Below are 12,163 nucleotides of genomic sequence, written 5' to 3' on the forward strand. Positions count from 1 at the left end.
TTAATCTGTATTTAGGAGAGACATAGGCATTCATTCAGCTAAATTTTAGTCTATAATATAAGATGTAATCTTTATGTAATAGCATCTCCAAACAGCTATATATTTAAGTTTTTTTTTTCTTTCTTTCTTTCATTTATTTATTTATTTTTATCACTCCAAAGACTAACTATATTTTAAATTTTTTTTGGCTCTATGTAGAGAGCCTTCATCAGTATATGTTTTATTATTCTAGTAAAAAGTAAAATTAATTAGTTAAAGCTAAAATCAATGTTAAGAATAAAATTAGTCAATATTAACTAAAATAAAGAACATGAAATGAAATTAGCAAATACATTTTCTAAAATAGCTTTTGAATTATTTTAACTAAATTTATGTAAAAGCTAGAGAACATTTTGAAGTTATTCTAATAGAATATAATTATTTGTAGAATGGTCTTTATTATTATTATTATTATTATTATTTGCAAAAAGTAATTTTCTGGACAAGGGGTCGATTCGACAAGATGTCAAGTGCGTGTAAAAACACTTAGCAAAGAACCTCATAAATCAAATAATGGATATATATATATATATATTTATATAATGGAGTCTTTAGAGTAAGAGGACAGAAGATTTATCAACTTCTATACCTTTCTTTGTATAAGACATAAAGTAGAGGACTAGTTTGATAGAAAGGTGTGAGTGGGGAAGGACCATTCAAAAGCCCCACCACTTGCATATTCTCTAAATCATTATTGCCCACCAAGAAGAATAACAACTCAAACTTTTGTTACATCTCTGTCTGTGCACAAATTCAAGAGACAGATATAATATATAGATCACAAAACATGGATTCTTTATTCTTTATTTTGTTTTGCCCCTGGCACATCATGATAATTTGCTTAACTACTATGATATTAAGATAAACTAGTAATGAGCCTAAAAGAGGAAGTAGTTCTGAGATAGTGGAACTGTGGTGGCTGCAGCACAGGTCAGAACCTCACCATCTGCTGTGACTGTGTATGTCTCCGGGTCCACCGTGATGTCTGGGAGGGCATCATTCAGCTTCATGTCCAGTTTGGTCAGACTCCTCACATTGCTCACTGCTTTTACACTTTTGTTGAGTCCATATGAGGTTTTAATACCATTTTCTAAAGCAACCTGTTTGTAAAATGATGAAAGAAAAATCATGATTTTTACACCTCCACATATGTATATATATTTATAAGAGAGAGAGAGAGATCTATACCTTGCTGACAAATGCAATGGAGTTGGCACTACCAGCCTTGCCAAATGCTCCAAACATGGGTCTCATCAACACCTGCAAGCACTCATGATTGTCAACAAAATTCATACCCGGTAAAACGAATTATCTCAGCAAGTGCCAAAGATTAGAGATAAGGGTGTTTGACGAAATAACTTTTTTTTTCTTTTGATAATTATTTACGAAGTAGTCCCACCGAAGCTAATACACAAAGAATCATAAAAAAAAATGTTATTTTGCAAAGTGACAATAGAAAAAAGATCTATTTTCACCAATTACTCATATAGTTATGTATACCTATATTTCAGCACAAGCATGTAGTTTAATCAGTGAACAAACAAAATGGATCATGATCAAAACTATCTGATAGGTTAGACTCTTAGCACAGCAATAATAAGGGTTTAGAAGTTGCAGAATTATCCATTTCTAATCAGTCAGATATTATGTGAACTGTGAAGTTGACTGTGTATTCAAGGTGTCAGTCTCATGCATTTTTGAATCAAAAAGAGGTGAAGAAGGATGAACTTTACCGGTTCAGGTGTGGGGATGCTTGCATTTGGATCACCCATATTAGCCCATGCAATTACACCACCTTTGATGATCATCTCTGGTTTTGCTCCAAAAAATGGTGCCTTCCACAGCACAAGATCAGCCCACTTACCCACCTGGTATGGGTCACACACGTTAAAAACTCAGCTTGGCTTTTTCATTTTTTTTTGAGTTGCAGCTCAAAGGTAAAATGAATAAGAACTCCTAGTAACTTGCCTCAACTGAGCCAACATACTGAGAAATCCCATTAGCTATTGCTGGATTTATAGTATACTTTGCAATGTATCGTTTGATCCGAAGGTTGTCATTGTTTGATCCAGTTGGGTCAATTGACCCTCTTTGTGATTTCATCTTGTGAGCAGTTTGCCAAGTTCTAGTAATCACCTGGTAACAAATGAATAAACATGACCCCATGTTTAGCATCTGCGCTGACACCATCAGCATTCCACAGAGAACAAGCAAAAAGTACTGAAATTTTAAAGAACATGTCATAACAATCCTTGAATAAGGTGCCAATATGACAATTGTAACATTCCATTAACTTATTAAGATGTATAGAGGTGCCATGTGAAGCTAGCTTAAGTGGTCAGGGGAGTGAGTATGCTGTAAATGTTTGAGGTGAAAAAAAGTACTGAAGTGTGTTCAAAGATACTGTTTTTGACACTGTTACTGTTACCAACACTGGACCAGCCCAAGACATAGGCCCAATAATATCAAGTGTTTCCTTGATTCCAATGTCAAATTTTCAAATAAATTTTCTTTAGTTAAAACAAAATGAAATGCTCACAGCATAAAGATAAGTCAACTTGTTAGGTCTCATACTAATTTTTTTTTTGGGTTATTGCCTTCTTTACCTCATATAAATTTCTAATGTATATAAAGCCGTGGACACAGTAAGTAAAAATCAATAGAGTATAAATATTGAATAAAGAAAATAAGTTTCTAAACAAAATATTTAAGTTGCAAAAAGGCAGGATAGACTGGAAAACCTCCCCAATGCGTCCCATCGCCTGTGAATCAGAAGATATAATGCTAATCGCGCCCATATCATGCAAAATATCTTCTGCAGCAATTGTTTCTGCCCTTATTCTTGATTCAGCAAAAGCTACATCTTCTGGGATGTTCTTGTCAAGGTGATGGCAGACCATCTGTATGTAGCAAGACAAAAATGAGAATATTGAACATCCATATTGCACCTACAATATTAGTAATTCTTAAATTTTCTTATACCAGCATGTCAAGATGCTCATCTATGGTATTCGATGTGTAAGGCCGTGTGGGGTTCGTTGATGATGGCAAGACATTTTTCACACCACATACTTTAATGATGTCAGGAGCATGACCTCCACCTGCGCCTTCACTGGGAAAAAAAGAAGAAACCAAGTAAGAAAATAAAGCCTGAAACTGAAATATCAAAGATCAAAGCCCGAATAGGTTTTTTCATTCTTCAATTAGAATGTTTTCATGACTATAGTATCGAATGTTCATGTTTAGTAATTGAGTAGGAAAAAACAACTAACAAGGAAGAGAGAATGTGATACATGTATACCTATGATAAGTGTGAATTGTTCTTCCTTTAAAAGCAGCAATTGTGTGTTCCACAAATCCAGATTCATTCAAGGTATCTGTATGGATATTAACCTGTTCAAGTGGACATGATTATAGGAAACCATTTCATCGAAGAAGATGTTTTTGAAAAAAGAAGAAAAAAAACCCCTAAAATGGTGTACCTGAACATCATATTGTTCTGCAACAGTCAAACAATTGTCTATTGCTGCAGGAGTAGTTCCCCAGTCCTCATGCAGCTTCAGTCCCATTGCCCCGGCTTTGATTATTTCATGTAGCTCATCAGGTTTGGAACTGTTACCCTGAAGAAAACAAAAAGTTAGCAAAACTAAAGACAGAAGCATTGTGAGAGGAAGGGTAGGGGGATAGATCTCAGGGCTGGAAGTTTAAGCCATCCTTTCTTCTCAATGTAATGATACTGCTAGGTTCATTCTTGAACGATTACATAGAAACAAAGATTAAAAGAAGTTTTAAGAGAAACAGATAACAGACCTTTCCTGTAAAACCGAAATTTAAAGGCAGCTCATCAGTTGATTGCAGCATTAGTTTCATTTGGAAAGGTGCCGGGGTGCAAGTTGTTGCACGAGTTCCTTCTGCAGGTCCAGTTCCACCTCCCACAACAGTTGTGATGCCTACATAAGAAGTCAAATTCAAACACAAATTAATCCTTATTCAAATTGATAAAAAAACTGTTGGAAAGGAGATATATAACTTCCATATAAGATATAGACATAAACATAAACATAATAAATAGATAAGAATATACAGTATATTAAATATTTTCTAAAATAGTTTTTCCTGTCTGCATTTAGCAGAAAATGTATTCAAACAAATAAAAGTTGTACATTGAATTGTATCATGTAAGTGTATATGTCTGTACAGATACACTGAGCAATGTTTCACAGAAGTATTTCTAGTGATGTAGCTTACCACTTGATATTGCTTCATATGCCAATTGAGGGCATATAAAATGTACATGACAGTCTATGCCCCCTGCAGTTAAAATCTTTCCTTCACCTGCAATAACCTCAGTGTTGACCTAATTATATAGAAAAAAATATGTTACGTATAAATGGCATTAACATGGTGAGAACTTATACGCTAAAGACTGCTGAGATGGAATTTACCCCAATGATCATGTTGGGAGATACACCATCCATAATATCTGGATTCCCAGCTTTCCCAATGGAAACAATAAGACCCTCTTTGATACCAATATCAGCTTTATATATTCCACTATAATCAATTACCAAAGCATTAGTAATAACAGTATCTAAAGAGCCGGCTGTTGGATGCCCACATGACTGTCCCATCCCATCTCTTATAACTTTTCCACCACCAAACACACACTCCTCGCCATAAACAGAAAAATCTTTTTCTATTTCAGCATACAAATCAGTATCACCTAGCTGAATTTTGTCTCCAGTAGTAGGACCATACATGTTAGCATATGCCTCACGAGAAACTACCATGTCAAAAGGTAAGCCTTCTCCAGTAATACCTTCACTGCAAAATTAGTTTTTAGGTAAGAAAACATCATCAGGTATCCTCAGTCACAGGCTTAGATAACCAAATAGAACCATGCTAGAAAAGAACTATATCAAAATAGACAATACCAAGTAGACTGACCTAGCATTTGCTTCTTCCTTATTTCCAAATCCTCTTTCATTTAAAGCTCTTAAGACTTCTTCCCACCTGGCATCATCAACTAGACCATCTACAATGCCATTGCCTCCTCTGATTACTCTATTACCTCCTATGCTTACAAGTACAACACTTTTGCATTCCCCAGGCTAGCAAAACAAATGGGGTCAGTGAAGTACTTAAATACATAACAATCTAAATTTAGTATGAATCTACAAAATAATCATTAATCTAGAGAATGTATATGTACATTACAGGAACTGAATAGCAATAAATTTGTATAAATTAAAATTAAACTACACAACCTCAAATCTTGTGGCTGTTCCAGCTTGTATATTGAGGCGCTTCCCATATGCTCTCATTCGATCAAAAACTAAGAAGGGATTAACCTCGATGAAGTGATAATGGCTGCCAACCTGGAATAATGCTAATTTTTTCAGAAGGCTCAACAATCATTTCTGGAAAGTTCTTCAGGAGATGAGATATTTACAATGAGTATGGCCATTAAGATACAGAGTTGGTTTCTTAATACAAAGCAATATCAAAATCATAATGAATTCTATGCAAATGAGATCTCTTTTAATTTGGGTGTTCTTTAAAGAATATATATATAGATATATAAATATTAGGAAGGTAGGGAGTGAAACAGAAGACTAAACGACTAAAAGAGTAGCATAAACTCTACAGCAATGCACAGAAAAGTTAAAGAGACACGGAACGATGATATTGTAAGGATGACCTGAACCGGCCTGTCTCCAGTATTGGTAACTTTGATAACAACTGCTTTCCTTCCTAGATTAAGCATAATGTCCCCATATCCATGTATTATTTCACCAGGATTCTCATCATCTTCTACGCTAGTAAATTTGTCTGATGAAGGCACTGAAAAACAATTTTGTATTATTAAAATCCATTACACAAATATAAGCTTATCAACACTTGTTCGCCAGTTCATAGAATCCTAGGTGAAAAACCAAGAAAACATCTAGAACAACATTTTTGAAGGATAAAACTAACTGCAAGTAACTGCAGAATGTTGAATTAAAACAATGATGTTTAAGCGATCCAAATTTCTATCTCTAATTCACATACTGTAAGTTTTGATATTTTCTTAAGTTGCTTGCACTGAAAAAAATCCAGCATTATAAATGTTTTAAGCGATCCAAATTTCTATCTCTAATTCACACAGACCAGAAGTAAATTGGTCCCAAAGGAAAGCTGTTCCAATATTTGCATTGTAAATCTGTAAAATCTTTACCTGGAAGAAAAGAACCATGTAAAGCTAGCTCCAGATTTCCATTTTCGCTTGCGATTGGATCATGAACGGTTATTAATTTAGTACCATCAGGAAAGGTCCCCTCAACCTACAAAAATATAATTTTAACTTCTCTCTTTCTCTCACCTCTGCTCAAATATACACGTACCAACAATAATTTTGAATGACATATATAGATTGCCACTGGCATTGCTTCTTCAAACAAAAAGTCTCAAATACTTACTATTCTGATGAGCATATATATATACATATGTATATACCTGTACTGTCTCCAAGAGATGTGGAACAGCAGAGAGAACCTGTCTCCTGTATAAAAAAAATCCACGAATTCACCATGCCTTTAACTTAACTTTCTTCTATGTTGCTTAGTGTAGTATAAACTTCTAAAATAAACTAAATAAATACAAAATTGAATCAAATTTACTTCTATTTTATTACCTTCCTAAGAATTGTTTCCCTAAGTCCATCAATTCTGCCACAGTTCTGTCACCATCTCGGACAAATTCTAAAATCTACCCAAAAAAAAAACATTTAATTAAAACAAAATAACAGAAAACTCATTCTTATTCTTCTTCATTCACTGTAAACCCATGTCATAATATTCCATTCATATATAAACTTGTTTTATGTCAGTAAAGCCAATGATTAAATTGAAGAAAAAGAAAAACCTGTGTGGCTATAAGAGCCACCGCTTCAGTATAGTTGAGCTTCAAACCGCGAGCAAGACGCTTCTGAGCGAGGAACCCAGCATTGTGAAGACCTAATTTTTCAACCTCTCTTGGCGTTAACTTCATTATTTTGTTCTTACTATTCTGTTTACCCAATTAACTCTTCTATGAAAAGAAGATGACAATCAGTATGAAAAATTTGCACTCTTCTTCAGAGAGAGCTTTCGATTCAAATAGTATGAAAAAAGTCAGCTCCTTTGAGACTCCTTGTACCTCGCATTGTCTCCTTCTGTTTGCTTATATATTAAATATGTTTACTATGTTGTACTCTGTACTTATTTAAAAAAAAAAAAACAGTACTCTTATTGTAAAACCATAATATCATGACAGCTTAGTCTTCTTTCTTAGTGCTTTTTTATTTTATTTTTTTGAGTTTGATTTCTGAGTTAGTTTCTTTGGTTGGATCAATAACCTGTTATAATCATTGCTTATGAAACAAAAAGAAGAAAGAGAAGATGACTGTTTTAATATCGTCTTGTATTTTTTCATAAAAAAAAAAGTCTTGTATTTCGTAGTCATTTCAGTTCTTTTGTCCCACATCAATTGTGAAAGAAAGTGAGTTCACTTCGAATACTATAAAAACCAAGCCTCTTGAATTATTTAAATCACGCAGCCACGCGGTGAGCACAAAGCGAACTATTCTTTCGCCTTTTACTAAAGAATACCGTGTGCCCGCCGCTCATAGTGGCATACGCCTATTTTTGGAGGACTTTCTTCTCGAGGAAAGTCCACACAAGTCTAGTTCAATTTTTGTGTCGTTTGCTCTGTATCTGAATCACCTATATTTCATTAGGAATATTTGGTTTACGATTTTAGTTTCGCTTTCAAATTTAATGTCTAATTCAAGTATTCATTTCTATTATATTTACATTTATCAGACGAGGATGAGATGATGAAACATTTGTTTAATGGGTTATTTGGTGCAGCACCTACTTTACGGTGAAAGTAAATAAGGAAGGTATTTTCGCCGCACAGTGTTAAAATAACTTCTCAATGTCAAAATTCAGATCTTTGTCAACTTTTTTATTCGATAAAAATGGCCTCTATGGAAGTTGAAAAACCAACTTAAGCTCAGTGCTTGGCAAGTGAAGAAAAAGAAAGTTTGTGGTAATGAGAGAATTAAAACAAGTCCATTTAATTGAGTCTTGGACTTGTATTCCTTTAAGAGAGAGCCTTCAGCACTTCAGCAGTGACCTCTTTTGGAGGTTTCTCTGCGTGCAGTTGGGCAAGGACACCTTTCTTGGCATAATAATTGATAACCTGTGCAGTCAAAAATGTACAAAAAAAAAAAGGTGAGCCAGGGCATTAAAATCCCAATCATCTACTTCACTCTTATTTTAAATCAAGTTTAAAGAGGACTTTTTTTTTTAAGATGGTGCAATATTTGCATGAAAGATAAAACATCTTTTAACACTGGTACTGCTACACTCACTTTAGAAGGCTAATAATACATGTAATGCATAATTTTTAGATTAAAAAAGGGCTTACCGGTTCAGTTTGCCTGTGAAATGCGCCTAGCCTTGACTTAAGAACTTCTGCAGTGTCATCTTTTCGTTGAATCAGAGGTTCTCCAGTGACCTTCAATCATGACATGCCCCAAAATTCAATCTCAGTACTTATTAATGGAGGAAAAAATAAGTCAGATTTATTCTGTTATTATTAAACCATGTGTTCTTGACAGTCTTCTGCCTGAAATCTAGACCAAGTTGATGGACTTAAAATAAAGGGGTTATGTTTCATATAAAAAAGCTTCAAGTTTTTATTGGTAACATCTAAAGAAATTAATAATGGTTTTGCTTGACCAAACAAAGATATCAAATAAAATAGAAACAACTTCAGCTTACATCGTCAAGACCAGTAACTTTTGGAGGTGCGAATTTGGTGTGGTAAGAGCGACCACTCGATGGGTGTATCCATCGGCCAGTGATCCTCTCCTCCAATATGGAATCATCAATTGCAAAGTCAAGCACTTTGTCGATTTTGGCTCCCTGCTTTTCAAGCATCTCATCTAGCTGTTAAACATAGCATATGACAGACAAATTAACTTCAAGTAGAGTAATAGAAAACAATGCTATGGAAGCATAAACAGAATGAGGGAGCAAAGAAACTAGCACATGGTCATTGACATTGCAGTCTCTACTCTATATGGAAAAACCATGAAGATGTTCATGGTGTCTTCAGAACATTTTATTTATACTATGTATGTGCTAACATTTTATTTGAAATATATGGCTGCTCATCGGCCAGTCAGTTAAAATGATACTTTTGAACTCAATAATGAACCACATACATTTATAACAGTCATTTCAATCTATGTCATTTATTTCCCTAACATTTAAAACACATGTCGTTTGCTAGTCAAACTAATATTACAACACATCCTTGTTCAATAGGCAAACCGAAATAATTTATTGTCGTTTCTTCTCTGTACATGGTCCTTGAAATATAATCCTTTTGTTCTTTGTATCTACTGATTATATCTCAGTTGATTAGTTTCTTTTTCTTGGCCAGTAGAGGCTTTTAACAAGTTAGTTCTATAATTTGTTTTCCTTTGTCATTTCTGGTATTATACTTGTTCACTAACGCGTAAGAGTTTTAGGCAAGAAGCTAAAAAATAAAGCAATGAAAATTTCGACATGGCATGAATGAGAGACGAGAGTGAAACCTTTTGTGCTTGAACAACAGTCCTGGGAAAACCATCGAGAATAAAACCCTTTTGACATGATGGTTTTTTAATGGCTTCATCAATTATACCAACAACCAAGTCATCAGATACAAGTTCTCCCTGCCAAACCAAAATTCAATCACATACATACATATCTCTTATAGTCACCAAAACATGCTAATTTGGTCAAAATTATAAAGTAAAATTGGAAGCAAAAGAGTACCTTATTCATGGCTTCTTTAGCCTTAATGCCAAGAGGAGTTTTAGCAGCAACAGCAGCTCTCAACATATCACCAGTGGCTAAATGGCATAAGCAAAATTCATCCTTTATAATGGGTGACTGTGTACCTTTTCCAGATCCAGGGGGACCTACCATTAAAATAACACCTCATAAGATGTAAATAACAGCAACCCATTTTCTTTTTCTTAATCAAAATTCAGCAAAAGAAAAGCCTGGCTCAGTCAGTTCCCTGCCCAAATTGGATTTGCCATTTTCAGGCTGAAATGGGAAGCAATATAATAAACCAAACTTAATGAACACAAATTGCCAAATCAAACACCTACTATTACTAACCTGACATTTTCCATTACAAACTATGAAAAAAAGAAATACCCTTTTCCAATTTATACACACTCAAATTTTCTGAGAAGAAGAAGTGATAATACCAACGAGAATGAGGCGTTTGTCGGGCTTGGAGGAGCACTTGAGACGGCGGAGGAGTTCGGTCATCATGTCAACAGAGGGTATGTCACCCAATGCAACTCCAGGGCTCCCCATTCTCTCTTTCTCTCACAAAATTTGGGTCTTTCAGTTATAATTGTCGTGTTTGAATATAATAAGAGATTCAAACAGCCATGAAATGAAACCAAGCGTGGTGGTTGGTAAGGCTTAGGTGTTCTATCTATTCTCTTGGTTTTAGGTGAGGAGTCTGTACACACTAAAAAGTAGTTGTACCTTTTCGTGGGTTGGTGATGATGGTGGACTTTGGGAGCATATGGCTACTAATAAATTAAGAATTAATTACTATTAACTGCCGGCTTTTATTACTATTACTAAGATACTATTATTATATTTATAGCAAATTCTAGAATGATATGAACTATTTCAAGCTAAATAAATAAATATAAGAAAAATAATAAGAACAAATCAGATTAATATAAGGGAATTTCCTCGTTGGTTACCCATTGTTTTTGTAAGGTAGTTTTGATACTCTCTTCTTTTTTGTATTTTAAAATTACATATATTTAGTAACTTAGATTCAGATTTGACAAAAACAGTTTGATTAAAATGTCAAAATTTTACTAATTAAATCTAAACTTAAGTACTACATAATGATCATTTCGAAATATAAGATATCAAAAGAGTATTGTTGTTAACATATGAGTTCAAAATTAAAATTTACAATAACAGATGTACCAAATAATTACCTTACCTTAATAAAAAGAGAATAGAATCATCATTATTGCCTCCCCGTAAATAAAGAATAATGAACTATGCTTAAGCTCAAATATAGTTTGCAAGGAAAATACGTGCGACTAACTAATTCTATAACTTTAAGCTAAATTTAGGTCTTAAGGGGTAAACGAAATAATATTATAGTCACTATTAATGTATGTATAGTCATTGTCTCATTGATAGTGTGCTCAAAATATAATTTTTTAAAAAAAAACATATAGTTATATTTTACGAGTTCTTAAAGTTATTATGAAGTAGCTTAACATGCTTAAGTAAAATATACATATATTAGTGATTAATATTTAATACTATGTTATATAATAATTATTTTTATTTAGGGAAGGAGATTTGAATTTGAGAGATGTATCACAGTTAGATTATATTAATATTTATTACGACTTTATTAATTTTTAATTTTATATATGTGTGCATTAAGAATTTTTTTGTTGTTGTTGATAAAGTTAGATTTATGAACTAATACTAGATAAAAATGACTTGCAAATTATATTTACTTAATTTTATTTAGAAAATGTATTAATTTATTTTTATTATATTTTTTAATTATCATTTAAATTTTAAATAAATAAACAATCACTACAAAAAAATTAGGCTAATCCGTCATACCAATCTCATTAGGCCCGTGTGTGTCCACCGAAATAGGTACAATTTAAAAAAAAAACAAAATTAATTGTTGGCTTGACCCATCGAGATTGCTCAATCTCGGGGGACATGTTGATTAGTGTCCAAAAATAAACATTTATTGATTTTAATAATTAAAATAAATTAAGTTTTAATTAATATTTTCATAGAATTACTATGATTTAATTTATAAATAAAAATATTTAATTTGTTTTATTTTGTAGGAATTAATTGGTATTTGGAATTAATTACTATATTCAATTTTCTATGATTTAATTTATAAATAAAAATATTTTATTTATTTTATTTTGTAGGAATTAATTGGTATTTGGCACTTGGAAACAAAGAAAGAAAATTGAAGAAAGGAAGAAAAAAATGGCATTTTTGAAGTGAAGTAG

At 33.1% G+C, this 12,163-nt stretch overlaps 2 protein-coding genes and 1 non-coding gene across 3 annotated transcripts; 1 reads left to right on the top strand and 2 right to left on the bottom strand.

The window, feature by feature from the left end:
• Window positions 1-589: 589 nt before the first annotated feature.
• On the bottom strand, window positions 590-7,274 carry LOC133822339 (urease). Its single transcript, XM_062254630.1, has 18 exons — window positions 6,946-7,274; window positions 6,716-6,789; window positions 6,538-6,583; window positions 6,260-6,365; window positions 5,741-5,883; window positions 5,307-5,417; window positions 4,987-5,150; window positions 4,485-4,863; window positions 4,288-4,396; window positions 3,850-3,989; window positions 3,522-3,659; window positions 3,341-3,432; window positions 3,022-3,151; window positions 2,781-2,939; window positions 2,008-2,175; window positions 1,773-1,907; window positions 1,228-1,299; window positions 590-1,139 (listed from the first exon to the last, which is right to left on the bottom strand). The coding sequence occupies exons 1-18, from the start codon at window positions 7,069-7,071 to the stop codon at window positions 918-920; spliced, it is 2,514 nt and encodes an 837-aa protein (XP_062110614.1). The 5' UTR covers window positions 7,072-7,274; the 3' UTR covers window positions 590-917.
• Window positions 7,275-7,616: 342 nt separating this feature from the next.
• On the top strand, window positions 7,617-7,733 carry LOC133827645 (U5 spliceosomal RNA). The gene has a single exon (XR_009890297.1). It is a non-coding gene; the product is annotated as a U5 spliceosomal RNA (small nuclear RNA).
• A 268-nt stretch (window positions 7,734-8,001) lies between these two features.
• LOC133822340 (adenylate kinase 4-like) lies at window positions 8,002-10,643 on the bottom strand. Its single transcript, XM_062254631.1, has 6 exons — window positions 10,337-10,643; window positions 9,894-10,039; window positions 9,671-9,790; window positions 8,850-9,017; window positions 8,494-8,583; window positions 8,002-8,265 (listed from the first exon to the last, which is right to left on the bottom strand). The coding sequence occupies exons 1-6, from the start codon at window positions 10,446-10,448 to the stop codon at window positions 8,167-8,169; spliced, it is 735 nt and encodes a 244-aa protein (XP_062110615.1). The 5' UTR covers window positions 10,449-10,643; the 3' UTR covers window positions 8,002-8,166.
• Window positions 10,644-12,163: the final 1,520 nt, after the last annotated feature.

This window comes from Humulus lupulus, chromosome 3, assembly GCF_963169125.1.
Source record: "Humulus lupulus chromosome 3, drHumLupu1.1, whole genome shotgun sequence".
NCBI classification, from domain to species: Eukaryota; Viridiplantae; Streptophyta; class Magnoliopsida; order Rosales; family Cannabaceae; genus Humulus; species Humulus lupulus.